The 19,489-nt window shown below is 30.6% G+C and overlaps 1 protein-coding gene across 1 annotated transcript; it reads left to right on the top strand.

Moving 5' to 3' along the window:
* The first annotated feature begins 3,039 nt into the window (after positions 1-3,039).
* Positions 3,040-17,242, top strand: LOC115885653 (galactoside 2-alpha-L-fucosyltransferase 3-like). The gene is made up of 6 exons (XM_030904630.1): positions 3,040-3,293; positions 5,546-5,857; positions 8,008-8,210; positions 11,534-11,739; positions 12,299-12,702; positions 15,074-17,242. The coding sequence occupies exons 2-5, from the start codon at positions 5,623-5,625 to the stop codon at positions 12,645-12,647; spliced, it is 993 nt and encodes a 330-aa protein (XP_030760490.1). The 5' UTR covers positions 3,040-3,293; positions 5,546-5,622; the 3' UTR covers positions 12,648-12,702; positions 15,074-17,242.
* Positions 17,243-19,489: the final 2,247 nt, after the last annotated feature.

The raw sequence follows: 19,489 nt of genomic DNA on the forward strand, positions 1-19,489 counted from the left end.
CGACACAATAACTTTTACCCTCAAAATTTCAATCGAAATGCTAAAAGTACTTAGAACATCCTGTAGCTACGAAACAAAGCAGAATCGGACCTATGTTGATATGAAAAATAAGTCTTATTTTTAAGTGAGGAATCTCCTCACGAGAGATGGCACATGTTTTTTGAAACACCCTTTATTTCGTATATTTTTCATTTTATTGATTTTATGGAAAGCACTGTTCATTAAAATGTTGTATCCTATGTTATAGGGCATGTTTCTCTCTACAATTTCCTGTCTCATAATGTACCGTTTGTGTCAAGGAAGGGTTCATATTTTCATAGTTGTCGATTTTCGAAAGAAATCAGTACATTTATTTTATTTCGTATATTTTTCATTTTATTGATTTTATGGAAAGCACTGTTCATTAAAATGTTGTATCCTATGTTATAGGGCTTGTTTCTCTCTACAATTTCCTGTCTCACAATGTACCGTTTGTGTCCAGGAAGGGTTCATATTTTCATAGTTGTCGATTTTCGAAAGAAATCAGTACATTTATTTTATTTCGTATATTTTTCATTTTATTGATTTTATGGAAAGCACTGTTCATTAAAATGTTGTATCCTCTGTTATAGGGCTTGTTTCTCTCTACAATTTCCTGTCTCACAATGTACCGTTTGTGTCCAGGAAGGGTTCATATTTTCATAGTTGTCGATTTTCGAAAGAAATCAGTACATTTATTTTATGTTGTATATTTTTCATTTTATTGATTTTATGGAAAGCACTGTTCATTAAAATGTTGTATCCTATGTTATAGGGCTTGTTTCTCTCTACAATTTCCTGTCTCAAAATGTACCGTTTGTGTCCAGGAAGGGTTCATATTTTCATAGATATCGATTTTCGAAAAAAAACGATACATTTATTTTATTTCGTATATTTTTCATTTTATTGATTTTATGGAAAGCACTGTTCATTAAAATGTTGTATCCTATGTTATAGGGCTTGTTTCTCTCTACAATTTCCTGTCTCACAATGTACCGTTTGTGTCCAGGAAGGGTTCATATTTTCATAGATATCGATTTTCGAAAAAAAACGATACATTTATTTTATTTCGTATATTTTTCATTTTATTGATTTTATGGAAAGCACTGTTCATTAAAATGTTGTATCCTATGTTATAGGGCTTGTTTCTCTCTACAATTTCCAGTCTCACAATGTACCGTTTGTGTCCAGGAAGGGTTCATATTTTCATAGTTGTCGATTTTCGAAAGAAATCAGTACATGTATATTTTTCATTTTATTGATTTTATGGAAAGCACTGTTCATTAAAATGTTGTATCCTATGTTATAGGGCTTGTTTCTCTCTACAATTTCCTGTCTCACAATGTACCGTTTGTGTCCAGGAAGGGTTCATATTTTCATAGTTGTCGATTTTCGAAAGAAATCAGTACATGTATATTTTTCATTTTATTGATTTTATGGAAAGCACTGTTCATTAAAATGTTGTATCCTATGTTATAGGGCTTGTTTCTCTCTACAATTTCCTGTCTCACAATGTACCGTTTGTGTCCAGGAAGGGTTCATATTTTCATAGTTGTCGATTTTCGAAAGAAATCAGTACATGTATATTTTTCATTTTATTGATTTTATGGAAAGCACTGTTCATTAAAATGTTGTATCCTATGTTATAGGGCTTGTTTCTCTCTACAATTTCCAGTCTCACAATGTACCGTTTGTGTCCAGGAAGGGTTCATATTTTCATAGTTGTCGATTTTCGAAAGAAATCAGTACATGTATATTTTTCATTTTATTGATTTTATGGAAAGCACTGTTCATTAAAATGTTGTATCCTATGTTATAGGGCTTGTTTCTCTCTACAATTTCCTGTCTCACAATGTACCGTTTGTGTCCAGGAAGGGTTCATATTTTCATAGTTGTCGATTTTCGAAAGAAATCAGTACATTTATTTTATTTCGTATATTTTTCGTTTTATTGATTTCATGGAAAGCACTGTTCATTAAAATGTTGTATCCTATGTTATAGGGCTTGTTTCTCTCTACAATTTCCTGTCTCACAATGTACCGTTTGTGTCCAGGAAGGGTTCATATTTTCATAGATATCGATTTTCGAAAAAAAACGATACATTTATTTTATTTCGTATATTTTTCATTTTATTGATTTTATGTACAGCACTGTTCATTAAAATGTTGTATCCTATGTTATAGGGCTTGTTTCTCTCTACAATTTCCTGTCTCACAATGTACCGTTTGTGTCCAGGAAGGGTTCATATTTTCATAGTTGTCGATTTTCGAAAGAAATCAGTACATTTATTTTATTTCGTATATTTTTCGTTTTATTGATTTTATGGAAAGCACTGTTCATTAAAATGTTGTATCCTATGTTATAGGGCTTGTTTCTCTCTACAATTTCCTGTCTCACAATGTACCGTTTGTGTCCAGGAAGGGTTCATATTTTCATAGATATCGATTTTCGAAAAAAAACGATACATTTATTTTATTTCGTATATTTTTCATTTTATTGGTTTTATGTACAGCACTGTTCATTAAAATGTTGTATCCTATGTTATAGGGCTTGTTTCTCTCTACAATTTCCTGTCTCACAATGTACCGTTTGTGTCCAGGAAGAGTTCATATTCTCATAGTTGTCGATTTTCGAAAGAAATCGATACATTTATTTTATTTCGTATATTTTTCATTTTATTGATTTTATGGAAAGCACCGTTCATTAAAATGTTGTATCCTATGTTATAGGGCTTGTTTCTCTCTACAATTTCCTGTCTCACAAGGAAGGGTTCATATTTTTATAGTTGTCGATTTTCGAAAGAAATCAGTACATTTATTTTATGTATAGAGGAAAAAACTGAAAAATTGAAAAACGCCTCATTTTTACACCACTTGACTTGACCTGACCCTACATCCAGCATACGAAAAACAATCTTCCAGTTTTCCACGCACGACATTCGCTCTGGACTCTCTGGAAAATGCGTGGAACTGTCCCGGACTACTCCGGGATGAAAATCAATACAATCTGTTCGGCGTCATGTAGAATCATCGTCGGGCGTATATTATCCGTTTTTTTCTTAGAAAAAATGCTTCATTTAGAGCGTAGGGCAGTGCTTAATTAGGATCAAACATTCTCAGCTCAATAGGACAACATTTTTTCGACCGCTTTTTGGGGAGGCAGCGTTGTAGGACCAGCCAAACGATAAAATATCATCGTATATTACGCACTTTTTACGAAGATGAAAACAGTTTGTTTTGGATACTGGAAAGATTTTTCGTAAATCATAAAATAAGGTTGGTCTAATTTAAAATTTAGTTGTTAATAATTTTTATTCGCGGGGTTGAAAATTATTGAATTAAAAAATCTTTATAATTTGTTCGTTAATTGTTAATAAGTTGTAAAATACAGGGTGGTCCGAACTGTATACCGGAAACGACAGTATATTCTGCTGATAAAAATAAGTAAAAAAGTTCGTATAAATGTATGTCCTAAAATGCTTAGTTTCGGAGATACAGGGTGTAGAAGTTTCACTTTTATTTCGATTTTTTTTTCAAATAATTTGTGAAGTAACGTCACTATTTGGATGGAAATTGGAGTCTTGAATTTTTTTAACATAAGAAATTTGATTTTGATTTCAATATGACTCCTATTTGTAGGGGGCGTCACCGACATGTGTTTTAACTGTTTTGAAGGGCAATAACTTTCCGTCCGTCCTGTATAAAACTACTGAGTGTGAAAAATATACATTTCCGTGATTTTTTACGTAAAAAATGTCTCTTGGTAAAAATCGCTACGAGCAACCGTTCTCAAGATATTTAGAATGGAAATAGTCAATACATGTCATTATTGACTAAAAATAGACATGAACCGAGAACTTTTTATTTTTTCTAATTAATCATAAAATAAAACAGTTTCTGTTAAACTTTATAATTGGAAACATTTCAAATTTATGATTTATGATGTTTAATTTGTGTCAATGATGACAGGTATTGATAATTTCGATTCCAAATATCTCGAGAATCATTATTCGTAGCGATTTTTACCGAGAGACATTTTTTACGTAAAAAACGTCGTAAATGTATATTTTTTTACTCACTAGTTTTATACAGGTACGGACGAAAAGTTATGACTTTTCAAACCAGTCAAAAAATATGTAGGTGGCGCCCTCTACATCTACAGGTAGGAGTCATATTGACATCAAAATCAAATTTCTTATGTCAAAAAACTCCCAGACACCAATTTTCATCGAAAAATTGACGTTACTTCAGAAATTATTTGGAAAAAATCGAAATACAAATGAAACTTGTACACTCTGTATCATTGCCTGGAAACTTATATTGTGAAATTTTGATAAAATAATTTAGTACTCACTAAAAACACGGTATGTCGCTAGTGGTAGGAAAAATAATTTTTAGAGGTTACTAGTTTATTTGGTTGCCTGTGATATGCATATACAGGGTGTTTCCTAATTAATCTAAAAAATAAAAAATCGTTAGAAAACGGCTTAAGGCGGGCTCTTAATAAGTATATTTATTTTTTTCTCGGCAACCGTTTGATGAACAAGAGAAACTCAAAAGATCAATTTTGTTGAAAAAGGATGGCCAGTCAAATAAAAAATATATTTTCTTTAAAAAAGGCAGTAGTGTACCATTTATGTTAAGCAAAATATCGATTTTTTTTTAATTTTTAACACCCTGTAGATCAGAAAGAAAGTACTTTAGACCCAATGGTTATATAAAAATTGTTTTAAGAACGCATGAGGAATCACACCACAATTTTTTAGACTAATTAGAAAACACCCTGTATATTGTCAACTTGACAATGATTGTTGATAAATAAAAAAATACCTTTTCTGTGAAAAAAGCCCGATTTTCGCAGGAAAAATTTTGGTTTTTATAGAATTTGGGTCTGCGTCTGCAAATACCGGTATGTTTTTTAATATTCTATCTATCTAAATTTTAAATATCATAGTCAGAAATAGTTCTATTATTTATTAACTGTAAAAATGGTATACTTATAAGTTTTATCAAATATTGTGATTTACTTTCTACCTTGAAGTCAAAATTTATATTTAATAAACTGTAATATATATATATATATATATATATATATATATTCTTATGTTTTATTAAAGTTACTCTGATACACTAATATATCAGTGTAACTTTAGAACTAAATCCTTTGAAATCAAATATAAAAATAAAAAAAAATTCCAGCAGAAAAGGCGAAGGCGCTGGGTTAAACGTAGTCTCTACTAAGAACAGGGAGGGGCGCTTTGACCCAAAATTTTACTATTAAGTTTCATATCTATCTTAATAGAAGATTATTTTCTTTTATCTATGACTCTGTATCTCCGAAACTAGGCATTTTAGGACATACATTTATACGAACTTTTTTACTTATTTTTATCTGCAGAATATGCTGCCGAAGTTTCCGGAATACAGTTCAGACCACCCTGTATAACAATAATTAATATTTTCAAGTGTATTATACTTTCTTGTAAAGTAACCAGCTATGTTATTTTAATAAAAACTCTTGTTTTTAGATAACTATATATTACTAACCTGCCAATATTATAAAAGACAAATACAAGCCCAAAAAAAAACAAGAAAAAAAAACATAATGTTGAACACAAATAGAAATATATTGTTTAAAGCCACCATCCTAGCTTTGTGCGTTATATCACTAGTGCACGTATTCCTGTTTCCGTTGTACGAAGTGGGGAGCGTCTCCCCCAGGACTTACGGGGACTTCGAACAGAGTTTGTGCATGAACAACATCAAGAAAAGAAAGGTTTGGAGACTGAGCAGGTGTCCGCAAGATGGGATTGTGACTATAATGCAAGGTGGACGCTTAGGTGATTATCTTTAATAAGTTATCTTAAAATGAAAAAAATTTACAACGTATTTCGATAGAGTATATACCGGTGTTTTTTTTTCTTAACCCTATATAAAATATTTTCAATTTCAATCCAGAGTTTTCTGTATTAAAACAACTGATTTTTAATTAAAGAGTCTTAGAAAAATATATTTAATCGTCAAATAATATCTTTTGGTCGGTTAAAAGATGCCCAAATCGTATCATAACTCAATTTTTTTAGTTATTGTGAGAGTGGCTCATTATGGACCGTGTACACTCTTAGTTATGCAAACCATAAGTATACGCAAACTAAACACAGTATAAATGGAAGCAGATATTTACTTAATTATCAATTATTAGACCCCAGTAATTGTCAATGGAATTTTTCTATTTACGAAATTAAATCAAGGGGTAATTTTCTTTGTTTAGAATATCGAATAATTATTATTTTTTATATTCGAATAATTATTATTTATTCTTGGACCTATATAGGAGTATACCGCGATTTTGTAAGGGGCCCTTTACAAAATCGCGGTATTTACCTGGAACGGTCGCGAAAGTAACGCGGCTTATATGTGGAACCGGTATTCCCATCACTTTGTCATCATAAATTGCCATTAAATATATGTAAACATTCGCTCGGGGTTTGTTTTATTAAGTCAAATTGCATTCGTTTTTCAATTTAAATGTATTATTATAAGCTTGAAAAAAATGATGTTATCGTTTTTGATACCTTTTTGAAGCTGGGGCCCTCAAGGGGGCCCTTAACTCTTTGGTCGGGGCCCGTCGCGCGTCGGGTCCCTACGTAAAAACGGCACTGCCGATGAATAACATATTTATATCTACAGTATGTCCGCGGATTGTCTTCATAAAAATTTTTGCTTCTTCTAAAATGGTAATTCATGTTTATACTTTTCCAAATTTCCATACCGTTTTAGAGAAAAATAAGAAAAACATGAAAATGTAGTTGAATTTTTGAACTAGTAAAAATAAAACGCCTTTCTATGGTAATATAACTTCGTGATAATTTTTTGATAGATTATTATTGACAGAATTTTAATTAAAGTTATATTTTTTGCTGTTTTAGCACAAAATTTATTTAGTTCAATGCTACGGAAAGGGTGATAATAGTTATCGGAAAATGTGATAGGTACTTTAACATCAAAAAATATGACGTTAATCAAAATAAATTATAACGATCTATCAAAAAATGAAATCGAAATTATATTACCATAGCGTTTTAATTTTTAGGACTTTTAGTTTTTTTAGGATTTTTTTTGGGGGAAAATTACATTAAAAAACTACATTTTTATGTTTTTTTTTTATTTTTTCTAAAACGGTATGGATATTTAGAAAATTATAAACGCCATTTTACAACAAGCAAACATTCTTATGAACGCATTTTTTTCAAAAAGAAAAGTTACAAAAAAATTTCCTTTTGTAAAGACAATCCGGGGACATACTGACTGTAATATACAGGGTGTCCCAGAAATAAGTACAAGTATTTTATGGTAATATAGTTCAACCCCAGAAACACGCCTATGAGGTTTTTTTCGCGAAAAAACAATAGAAAACTTCAGGAATTTTTTTAGTTTTTAGTTAAAAAACATAATTTCTTGTTAATATGACAACATAGGTATAAAGAAATATGTGGTAAAGAAAAAATAAGGAAAAAATGTGGTTCTTAATCTACCACCCCTTAAAATACTTGCATTTATTTCTGTGACACCCTGTATATATATATCGATTTTTATTACAATTAGTACAGGATATAAATACTTGAAAATTGTCAACCATTATTCATACGTCATTCAATCTTTACAAAATGTGCAGACCGGGGGCCACATTTAGCTTTGCCGCCCCGGGCCCCCGACAGGCTTAACAACTCAAAAATAAATAATTTTTTTAATGAGAACCTTAAATATGCGAATTATTATAACTACCTTAAAACTAAGAATTTTATTATAAACAATAAAAAAAAATTGAAGTTTAAATTTATAATTTTTTGAAAAAATTTTAAGGAGATAATAGTAAAAAATACTAGTTACCTAGGGTATGCAAAGAGCCTGTAAATCTAAATATAATGTTGAAGTTTTTTCTTTTTATATGTTTTGTTCAGTGTATTTTCAAATTTTAATATATTTGTAGGAAATCAGATGTGGGAATACGCATCCGTTTGGGCTGTATCCAGGCGTACCGGCTTGGAACCCTACGTTCCCAGGTGTATCAAACTGAAATTGGACCAAATTTTCGAGCAACTCACCGTTCCCGCTTTTGAAGAAATCGCGCATTGTCCGGTCGAGATTAAAACTTTCGTTAAGTCGCTAGAAGATTGGACGTTCACCAATCAGGTAAGAAATTTACTAATTAAAAATAATAATATCTATTAAACAGTTGTCGTCATCAACATCATATGAATAGCACCGCAAAAGGGTTTTAGATAGTGATGGAAATACAGGGTCCGGCAATAGTGCGTCCGGCATCTGTAGCTCCTAGAATAAACAAGTTGAGAATTTTGTTTAAGTGCATACCTGAAGTATGTACCAGGATGTATTTCAGGAAAATATTTTAACTTCTATAGAGTGGCTCAAAAAAGTGTGAGTGGACCTGAATGATTTTTTTTAAATGGAACACCCTGTATATTATTAAATTTTTGGCTTCCTTTCCGATCACTTTACATAACCCTAAGATATGAATAAATAAATTTTGATAGTTTCAGAGATATTAAAAAATAAATAAAAAATATAGTTTTTTCAGCCCTTCTTAAAAAAATTATTAAAAATACAAGAACTGTTCTGAAAACAAAACTATATTAGGTATTTACTTTAGATGGTCTGTACTTACTTTGCTAAAAATATGAAAATCGTAAATTATACGGGATGTTCAAAATTCTACGCCAAACTTTCTAAAATATAAAATAATTTTTCTTCGTTTTTTTTAAATGGAACACCACGTATATTATTTTTTCAATATACGGAGGATTAAAAAATTAACATTTTTTGTATTTAGAGTATTTCAAAATTTTTAACGGTTTCGCAGATATTTGCGGTTTTATATTTCATATGGCATTTTCCACAGTAAATTTTTATCAAAGCCACCCAATAATTTTTCTCTCGTATTTTACCATTGAAAGCGCTATATGAAATAATACTGCGTGTATCTGTGAAACCGTTAAAAATTTTGAAATACTCTAAATACAAAAAATGTTCATTTTTAAACTCTCCATCTAATAAAAAAATAATATACACGGTGTTCCATTTAAAAAAAACAAAGAAAAAATATTTTATATTCTAGAAAGTTTGGCGTAGAATATATACATCCTGTATGAATTACGATTATTATTATTTATAGCAAAGTAAGAACAGACTATCTAAAGTAAATACCTAATATCATTTTGATTTCAGAACAGTTCTTGTATTTTTAATATTTTTTTTAAGAAGGGCTGAAAAATACATATTTTTGATTTATTTTTTAATATCTCTGAAACTATGGAAATATATTTATCCATATCTTAGGGTTATGTAAAGTGATCTGAAAGGAAGCCAAAAATGCAATAATATACAGGGTGTTCCATTTAAAAAAAATCATCCAGGTCCGCTCACACTTTTTTGAGCCACTTTATAGAAGTTAAAATATTTTCCTGAAATACATCCTGGTACATACTTTAGGTTTGCACTAAAACAAAATTCTCAAGTTTTTTATTCTAGGAGCTACAGATGCCCGACGCACTATTGCCGGACCCTGTATAATCGGATGATGAAATTTACCTTGCATCTTTTTAGATCAGAAATGGTTACTGAACTTCTTACTTTTTATTTTCCATAAATTAAGCAAGCTTTTCATCTATACTAATATATAAAATCCTTAAGTGACTGACATACTGATTAATCACGATCCTGCTCAAACCACTCAACGTAAGAAGCTCATTGTTGGCATACAGGTTGATTCTAGGGTGTAGAGGTTCGAGAATAAGGGATTTTTCGAAATTCCAGTTCCAAGAGGGTGAAACCAACCCTCAAATATTACAATATTTTTTATTTAAAAAACGATCAAGTTTCCGAAAAAACGCTTAAACACGTATATTTTATTTCGTTGTTTTACATATTTTACGATTTTTTATAAATTTATACAGGGTGTTTCATAAAATATGACCAATGAGTAATCATGCACGATTCTGCTTAAACTGCTTGACGTTTAAAGCTGATTTTTGGCAAACGGATTGACTGTGGGGTGTAGAGTAGTGATGGGAATAATCGAATTATTTTCACCATCGAATAATTAGTAATAATTCATATTTCATAATCAAATTAATAATTCGAATTATTTAGTAGTATTATAAATTTAACCTAAAAATAAAGTCGTCCCAGCTAGTGCTCGTCTAGGGGCTATTTTAAACAAATCTGAACCATTGCCATACCTATATTCCATCACTGAATAAAAAATAAAAAAATATATTCTTTATTCAATGTATTCTATTAACTGTGCCGAAGCCGTTTAATAAATTAAACCATAATTTAAAGTTTTAAAAAAAGTGCCGAGTATCGTATTTTTTCGTATTTCTTTTTATTTTATCAGTTGCAATCAATAATTATTTAGATAAAAGAAGAAAATTAATTTTAGTGTTCGGCAGGTGTTCGATGAAATTTGGGTGAGATGGAAATGAACCAAATAATAGTAGTATTCTTTCGTTCTGAACGAAATGAAAATTTTCACTTAAACTGATTTATTCCTACGTTGTATAGGAAATAACAATGATTTCTGGATTTTTCTATATCGGATCGTTCCTTTCTTTGTCGATTCCCTTTATAAATCAGTTTAAGTGAAAATTTTCAGTTCGTTCAGAACGAAAGAATACTACTAATAGTACTATACTAATTACTAATATTCGCATTCGTCCATAAGAGGTTATGTTTTATGTTCATTTGGTTCATTTGTAATTCGGTTAACCACAGATATAATATAAAATACTACTAATTTTTATCTCGATTATATCGAAAAAGATAATTCGAATTAGTTAGTTTTAATTTACTATCGAATTAGTAGTATAATTTAATTCGAATTTTCCCAACACTAGTGTAGAGGTTCGATAAGGAGGGGTTTCTCGAATCTCAAATTCCAAGAGGGTGAAAACGCCCCTCAAATATTACAATATTTGTTATTTAAAAAACGGTTAGTCTTTCGGGAAAGTGCTTGGACAATCATATAATTTATTTGGTTTTTTTACATATTTTGAAATTTTTTAAAAAATCATACAGGGTGTTCCGAAAAGTTGTGTAATTTCTTAACCACGATTCTGCTTAAACTGCTTGACGTAAAAAGCTGATTTTTGGCAAACGGATTTTTCGAAAGTCAAATTCCAACGAGATGAAACTACCCCTCAAATATTACCAAGTTATATAATAATATCGCCATATTGTTTTTTCTCATGCTGACATAAATGTGAGAAAATTTTATCCAGTTTGTATGTTAATGGAAATTCTTGCTTTGCATTATCATCACCATTACAAATGATTAATTCGACGCGAACGAAGTCGCTGGTACACGCTAGTAATTTGATAAATTGACATAAAAACTGCTTATTTAAGTTCTACACTTTGTATCAGGTTTGCACAGATGGCCTGTGCGAAAAAACTGTAAGTGAAGGGCCCGCTTTAAAGTAATGAATAATTTCCAGAGTATTATTTTGCCGCGCTACTCCCTGCAACCAGAGCTGGTGTTAAGTTGGGTCCAAGACATAGTGCAAGAGTTCACGCTGCGCAAGAAACTTCGCGAGAAGAGCCAACAAGTGCTGAGAACTTTCGCGAAAAACCTGCCAAACAAACAATACACGTTCGTGGGAGTTCACGTCAGAAGAACAGATTATATCGGCTATCTGAGAAGGTGAGTTTTTAACTTTAAGCTGGAACAAGCAAAACTTTAGACACACAATGATCCAGAGCTGCAAGCTCACAGAAAACCTAAAAGTCCATTTCACTAGTCCGAAAAAGTAGCAAAATAAGCGTTCGGCATTTAACGTTTTATGTTAAACTGGCTAGGTATTTTTACACAAATGAAGAAGGAAATTAAAGATAAAGGATTATATTATATCCGTATTGTAGCACATTTTTATACAACTTCTTTATTTTTAAGATTTTGATGGTCAAACAGCAACAAAATATCCCTTATGTTTGTACTAAATTTTCACAAAAATAAAGACATAATTTAAAATTCCGTTACAATACGGAAATAGATTGAAGTTTTGTGATTACAGTGATATATAATTTATATGGATTTGTAACATATTGCTTGCTATTTTGTGGCAAATGCTGAAGCTCTGCAAACCTTAATCAAAGCACGTGTTTGGAATTTTGGATGTGATTCTAGAAAGACTTAAAACTTAAGTCTTTTTAAAACTCAGTTGTTGCAGCTCTGCATTGATCCAAGTTACGTCCATTTTCAGAAAACACAACATAAACCCAGCGAACCAATCTTTCTACTCAAACGCCATGCGCCACTTCAAGCTGCGATACCCCAACCCCCTGTTCATCTTCGTCAGTGATGACCCCACCTGGTGCCTGAAGCATTTCGGTCACAAGGAAAACGTTTACATCGCCTCGCATAAGAACAAAAACACCCCCGCACTGGATCTGGCAATTCTGGCGGCCTGCAACCACACCATCTACGACTACGGTACTTTCGGAGAGTGGGGGGCTATTCTGGCTGGGGGCGAGGCTGTGTTCTACAACGTCACTCGTAGTAGTTCCAGGAAGATAGGGGAGGTGATGAAGAATTGGTATGCGATGACCTAGTAATGTTATTTTGACCTTATTTAGGTAGATTATCAATAATATAGATAGTTTGACAGTAGAGGGCATAGACTTAAAATAAAATATAGACTGAGCATCTCATTCATAAATAGCTGGAACATGCGGTCAGACACTGTCTTGTTATTGTTTTAGGTTATAACGAGTGCGACACGAGCGATAGATAGGTTGTCTCTGTCGTAACGGTCGTTCCCTGACGACTCTGCCGAGAAACACAACACTGTCTTTCGTTTCTCAAGTACACCTGAACTCTCCGTATCATAGCCGGGTAATTTTTTATTTTAATGAAGCTATAATTAAATTAAAAATATATCGTATTTAAACTTTTTTATATTTTATTAAGATTTAGGACAGGTTTTTTAAATAAAAGTTTAGAAAAACCAATTTAGAGTCCAAAAAGGATAAAAATAATAAAATACACGTTATAGAAGAAATTTTATAATCGAAATTAGGTAATTTTTGAAATTCATAATAAATTATTAATTTTAGTCAAACATTTACAACCCCTAATATTAATCAAAACAGGATCTATTCCACAGATATAATAGAATCGGCGACAAGAAAAAAAATATGATTGTTGTAATTTTTTTTTCTGGTTAAGTGATGTCTTATTATGTAAAGTAGAGAAAACATAATCTGTTCCATTAAAGCAAGGAAGGTGATAGGAAGTGGATAAAATAAAAACTACATTTATTTAACTCGGTACTGTCTTTATTATACCGGGTGCGTCTCAAAAGTGCTCTCATCCCCATAATTTTTTATATTTTCAAATAAAAAATAAGATTTAGTATGTTAGTATATGAAATAAATTAGGATTGATTGACGCATTCAATTGTTTTTGGTCACTTCCTGTTTCACCGGAAATGACTATAACTTTTAATTTTTAAACGGCACCCTCGGTATATTTCTACTTTATTCGATAGAAAATGACACTCTGAATAGAATGACATATCATATGTCAACTTTTGACATTTTCGCATATGGTTTAATTGTAATTGTAACACGCGATTCATAACGACAATTTGACTCGAAATACCAAGTGTGTGGTATCAATATATTCATAAAAAATGCTTTTTCCAAATATGCTAATGAGTCACCCTTGTTCCATTTGAAAAAATTGACATATGTATGATTAAAAATACGATTTGTACATCTTTTAACCGGCCTAAACAAGACACGAAACCTATTAGACGATCAAAACTATTTTTCCAAGGCTCCTTGATTAAAACTTAGTGGATTGAAAAAAACTGGATTGAAATTTAAAATAGGATATGTTTTTAAGCGACAATGTCAAAAGTTGACATATGATATGTCATTCTATTCAGAGTGGCATTTTTTATCGAATAAAGTAGCAATATACCGAGGGTGCCTTTAAAAATCAAAAGATGTAATCATTTCGGTGAAACAGGAAGAGACCAAAAACAATTGAATACGTCCAATAAATCCTAATTTATGTCATATACCTACTAACATACAAATCTGTTTTTTATCTGAAAAAATAAAAAAAGTTATAGGGTTGAGCCACTTTTGAGACGACCCGGTATATTAAAAAATATTGTTTCATAATGTAATATCATTTTAAAATTCTTGTACGTTATTTTAGATTCTGAAGATAATTTTAGAATAAACCGGAATATATTTTTAATAAAAACATTATTAATTATTAACAGGGTTATAATTATGAATTTGTTACAATGTAAGTAAGTAAATAATGTAATGTAAAAGAAAAAATTCAGATTTTACATTTTACTAAAATATTATCTAAATAAGCGCCTTTCTACAACAACGCCACTGACTGCCAATGGGTAAATTGAGAGTTGCCTACCGGTCAAAAGTCGTTTCAAGACTTAAATGGATTATTTAAGTCAAATTTCTTGCAAATTTGGCACTGGCGAACCATATTTTATAGTTTTTGAACAGAAATAAAATGATAATAAATAAAATAAACACTTAAGGACTACAAGCTAAGAAAATGCGTTAATACAGCCGGGGAGATAGCGGCAACAAAGCTTTACCGCACACGTGCGACACGTACTACAAGGTAATAAATAAATGAATAGGCTCCCTCGCCTCTAATCGGTGTTGTCCTATTGTAAAGAACTTATCCTTATTAAACAGTATCCGACTTATAATTTAGTAGTATAAGGACTATTTAATACATCTATGGAATATTAAAACCTACTTTATTAAACTGTAGTATTAATATCTCAATATACCAAGAAAACAAGTGTATAACAGTATAAAGTGTATAACAAGAAAAAAAAATATTGATAATATTAAAGACGTGACAACATAGGCTGGATGAGGAAGGCTCGGTCGACTGTACCCAGAAGTAAACATGTGTACAAAAAAGGTTGTTTGTCCGCGTTGAGATGTAAATAGTGTAGTCTATATTTTATTTTAAGTCTATGGTAGAGGGTAATTCAAATTTTATCTTCACTTAAATTAGGGCAAAGTTGTGCATTAATGTGCCAATGAGCTTGAGGTCTAGCTAAAGTGCCTTGGATTATTTGCGCTCCAAATGTGTTTATTTTTTTTACTAAATTAGTATAAGATTATATCGTCTTGATTACTCTAACCATAAATAGAGTGATAACTCCCTTGGGACATTATTAAAACAGGAATTATAAGAGGCCATAATTCCCTCTACGAATAGAGATACATACAATAGAGATTTGGAGTAATAATATAAAATGAAAATGAACACTCATCTAACTACTTTACTAATTTATTTACATCATTAATGTCACATATAATAAACTTACAAGAGAAGTTTCATCGACAACCTCTGCTACGATATTTTTCTTCTCAGCACATTGATGCACAACTTCTCCCGAATTTAACAATCCTGGTATCTCCTATAGCTTTCGAGATCCTCACAATGGAGGTTGAATTTGAATTACCCTGTATTTGTGTGAAGGAAAAACTTAAATACTACAACCACATGGAATCTTTTTAAAAATCGAATTACTATACAGGCCCCCACAAACGTTCAATTTTCACTTTGGAGAAAATCGTAAAACTGCGAGTATGTGTGACAGGCAATAGAGCAGGTTAAACTGCGCCAACTGGCCTGCACAGTAAGCCTGCGCTGTAGAACAGCACGTCTGTGGAGGCTTTTAAACATTTTATTTTGGATCGTGATATGAGATATGAATATTTCTTTAATAACACAATTCTCTGTTATAATTTAACAAATCTTATATAATACAGGGTGTGTAGAACAACTGTAGTTAGTGAAAAAATTCATTAAATTTATTATAAACTTATAAAAATTATAATATATTTTCTTTAAAATCTCTTAATGACTATTTTCATATTAGAACTAACAAAACTAGGTCATGACGTTAAAAATAATATATATACGAGGAAAGTTATATTTCTATATTATTTATTAAGAAAACCAACTTTCATAACTAAAAATTAAATCTAAAAACAGTTTTCACATATTGTAGACGGCAAAAAAATTAGGTATCTATATATTTTGAAATGCAAAAGGCTGAATATCTATCTCATAAAACTATAACTTATTTTTTATACCGGGTGATTTATTTTTTTCGCAGAAAAAAAACGTACACTTAAAAGTAGGTGTAAAGGTTATTTTAAAATACTATTTTTAGTGTGCTTTAGGCAGATCTCTATGACAAAGTGTGTACACCTGACCAGCATACATCTATTGTGACATAAACTAGAAAATTATATAAAAAAACAATATAACTTCTATTAAACTTGCAATAATAAATTAATATAAATAAGTATAATATGTATTTTTATACATTTTTTCCAACATTTTCAAGTTTATTTTGAGTGTTTATTATTGCAATAATGATAGAAATATGATGTCCATTAATAGAGGATATGTCTCGTTATGCACGTAAAAACAGGAATATACCATTTGATAAAAAAAAAACGGCGTTACAGCAACCTTTGAAATAACGACCGATGATAATTTCTGTAGAGCCCACCTCTGTATGACATATCCTTCATTAAATGGCGCTACATAGATATGTATGGATATGTAAAATAAGGCCACTGGGTACTAACTAGTTATATACTGATAAGTCTAGAAAATATCATTTCCTAAAAAAATCGGATTGGTATTTTCTGTTTATGAATTTTTTGAAAAGAAGTGCCAAAAGAAATAATCGCATAATTCTGTTTACTATATCTCATAATTATGTTATATTATTATATTCGGTGCTATAATATATTTAATTATATTTAGTATTTAAAACAAGCCAAATGTTATGATATATGTGCCAAACTTCAACGCTTATAGTATTTATGAAATCTGTGATCTATGCTTTGTTTGTGATAGCTATTTTCTTTTTGGAATAAGCGCAAATTCATATTATTTATAAAAATATGGGTACGTTCTTAGACGCTAGATACATGATGGTAGACCAAACCCAGTCGTGTATGTATACCTTTATGAAAATTCAGTTTCCCTTAGATATGTTCATTTGAACAAAATCTGGAATAATTTAAATATAAATCAACTTACAAATTTCAAATTTTGAATTCAATAATATACTGTAATATTTACTATAGGATCTATCTTTATTATTTTTTTATAGTTATACCGGGTGCGTCTCAAAAGTGGCTCACCCCTATAACTTTTTTATATTTTTAGATAAAAAAACGAGATTTGGTATGTAAGTATATGACATAAAGTAGGATTGATTGACGTATTCAATTGTTTTCGGTTACTTCCTGTTTCACCGGAAATGACTACAACTTTTGATTTTTAAATGGCACCCTCGGTATTTTTTTACTTTATTCGATAGAAAATGACACTCCGAATGGAACGACATATCATATGTCAACTTTTGACATTCTCGCTTAAAATAATCACATTTTAAATTTCAATCTAAAGTGCCATGGCTGTGTTAAAACACTATTTTTTAATCAACAAGCCTTGGAAAAATATATTTGATCGTCTAATGTCTTAGTGTCTTGTTCTGGCCGATTAAAAAATGCCCAAATCGTATTTTTAATCATATCTCAATTTTTTCAAATAGAACAGGGGTGGCTCCTTAGCATATTTGGAAAGACCATTTTTTTAAGAATAATTTGGTACCACACACTTGGTATTTCGGGTCAAATTGTCGTTATGAACAGTATATTACAATTTCAAATAAATCCTATGCGAAAATGTCAAAAGTTGACATATGATATGTCATTCTATTCAGAGTGTCATTTTCTATCAAATAAAGTAAAAAAATAGCGATGTGCCATTTAAAAATCAAAAGTTATAGACATTTCTGGTGAAACAGGAAGTGACCGAAAATAATTGAATACGTCGTTCAATCCTAATTTATGTCACATACTAACATACCAAATATCGTTTTTTTTTATCTAAAAAAATAAAAAAGTTATAGGAGTGTGCCACTTTGGAGACGCACCCGGTATAATAATATTTCTGTAGTTCTCGTGTAATTTCAGCCGAGATGAGAACTATAGATATAATAAATTACTCGAAAAAGGTATCTATTTAAATTATTCATGGTCTTCGAATGTACCAAATATATTCTAATTTGTTGTAAATATCCTACAAAAAGGATTTACTTCAAAGTATTGTCTTAAGGCCCCCATACACCTCCGGTTATTTTGCCCGGATTAGACACATATTGAACGAACAAGTAAAACTGGACTGAACACATTCATATACTGACGTTTTTAACTGAAGAATCCTGCCCGTTCGGTTAAAACCGGGCAAAATAACCGAAGTGTATGGAGGGCTTTAAACTAAATTTATTCTATAATATGTTCTATTACCTTAAGCATGCTAATATTTCTGGTAAGGTGACCTGAAACTTATATATTTAAACAATTTCCTATTGGTTTAATAAATAAATAAACGAACAATTTAAAATTTAATTAAACAAAAAAAAAAGAAGGAAATTCTGTATTTATGTATTTTTTATGTATTAAACTAATAGGAAATGATATATAGCGACTATTCTAACTGTAAATATATATTCTCTGTGATAAAATTACTATATACAATCATCGTAGAAAAAACCACCAAAAAAAATTACAAAAATCTACTTGATGTTCTTGATTTTGCGGCTAGGTATAATATAAAAAATAATTTTATGTATGGAAACTTGTAACGAAGGTGTAGTAAAAACATTGTGTAATAAAAGAAAAATGCCTCTGAATTGACTTTTTTTAACAGTCTAGATTTTGTTGATTTTGCTGAGTGATCAATAATGAAAAATTGACGGCCTTTTTTTAGCAATTTTTTGCATTTTTTGCATCAGTAGCAATCATTAATCCTAAAATCATTGTTGATCACTCCATACCGTGCTGGCAACTATTACTTTTGAGTCGATTTACATGTGTGCAAGTAAATCGCATAGGGATCTTATTAAGTCGGAGTGAGAGAAATGCGACGGTGTGCTGTTGCGGCGTTGCCAGATTTCTCCGGTACCGCTTATTTTTAAAAGACTTTTTTCGATAAGATAACTAGATGAAATCATTAGATATGTTTCTAAGCATCTGAAATGGAATTATAAGCATATCGTTAGTTACGTTTTTCAAAAATGTGCATTTTTAACAAATCGCTGTAACTTTTTTACTATGGAAAATTTTGTATTTCTATGAAAATATTTCCAAAGCACCTTTTTACGTAGAATTTAATGGTTTAAGTTTAATTTTATTAAAATTAATAATTTAATAGTTATCAACAGAAGAATTTATTTTTTATTTGGGACACCCTCTATATTTTTAATTAACTGAAAAGAATTTAAAATTACCTTTCCAAAAATATAGCACACTTGATATTTTGTTATAATCCCCTTCGAAATACAGAATTTTTCAAA

Source organism: Sitophilus oryzae, unplaced genomic scaffold, assembly GCF_002938485.1.
Source record: "Sitophilus oryzae breed Bouriz unplaced genomic scaffold, Soryzae_2.0 scaffold_410_pilon_pilon, whole genome shotgun sequence".
Taxonomy (NCBI): domain Eukaryota; kingdom Metazoa; phylum Arthropoda; class Insecta; order Coleoptera; family Curculionidae; genus Sitophilus; species Sitophilus oryzae.

Excerpts from the sequence above, each read along its gene's own strand:
- LOC115885653 (XM_030904630.1), top strand. The coding sequence starts at position 5,623 with ATGTTGAACACAAATAGAAATATATTGTTTAAAGCCACCATCCTAGCT. Across the intron at positions 5,858-8,007 it reads AATGCAAGGTGGACGCTTAG|GAAATCAGATGTGGGAATAC; the intron begins GTGATTATCTTT and ends ATATATTTGTAG. Across the intron at positions 8,211-11,533 it reads ATTGGACGTTCACCAATCAG|AGTATTATTTTGCCGCGCTA; the intron begins GTAAGAAATTTA and ends AATAATTTCCAG.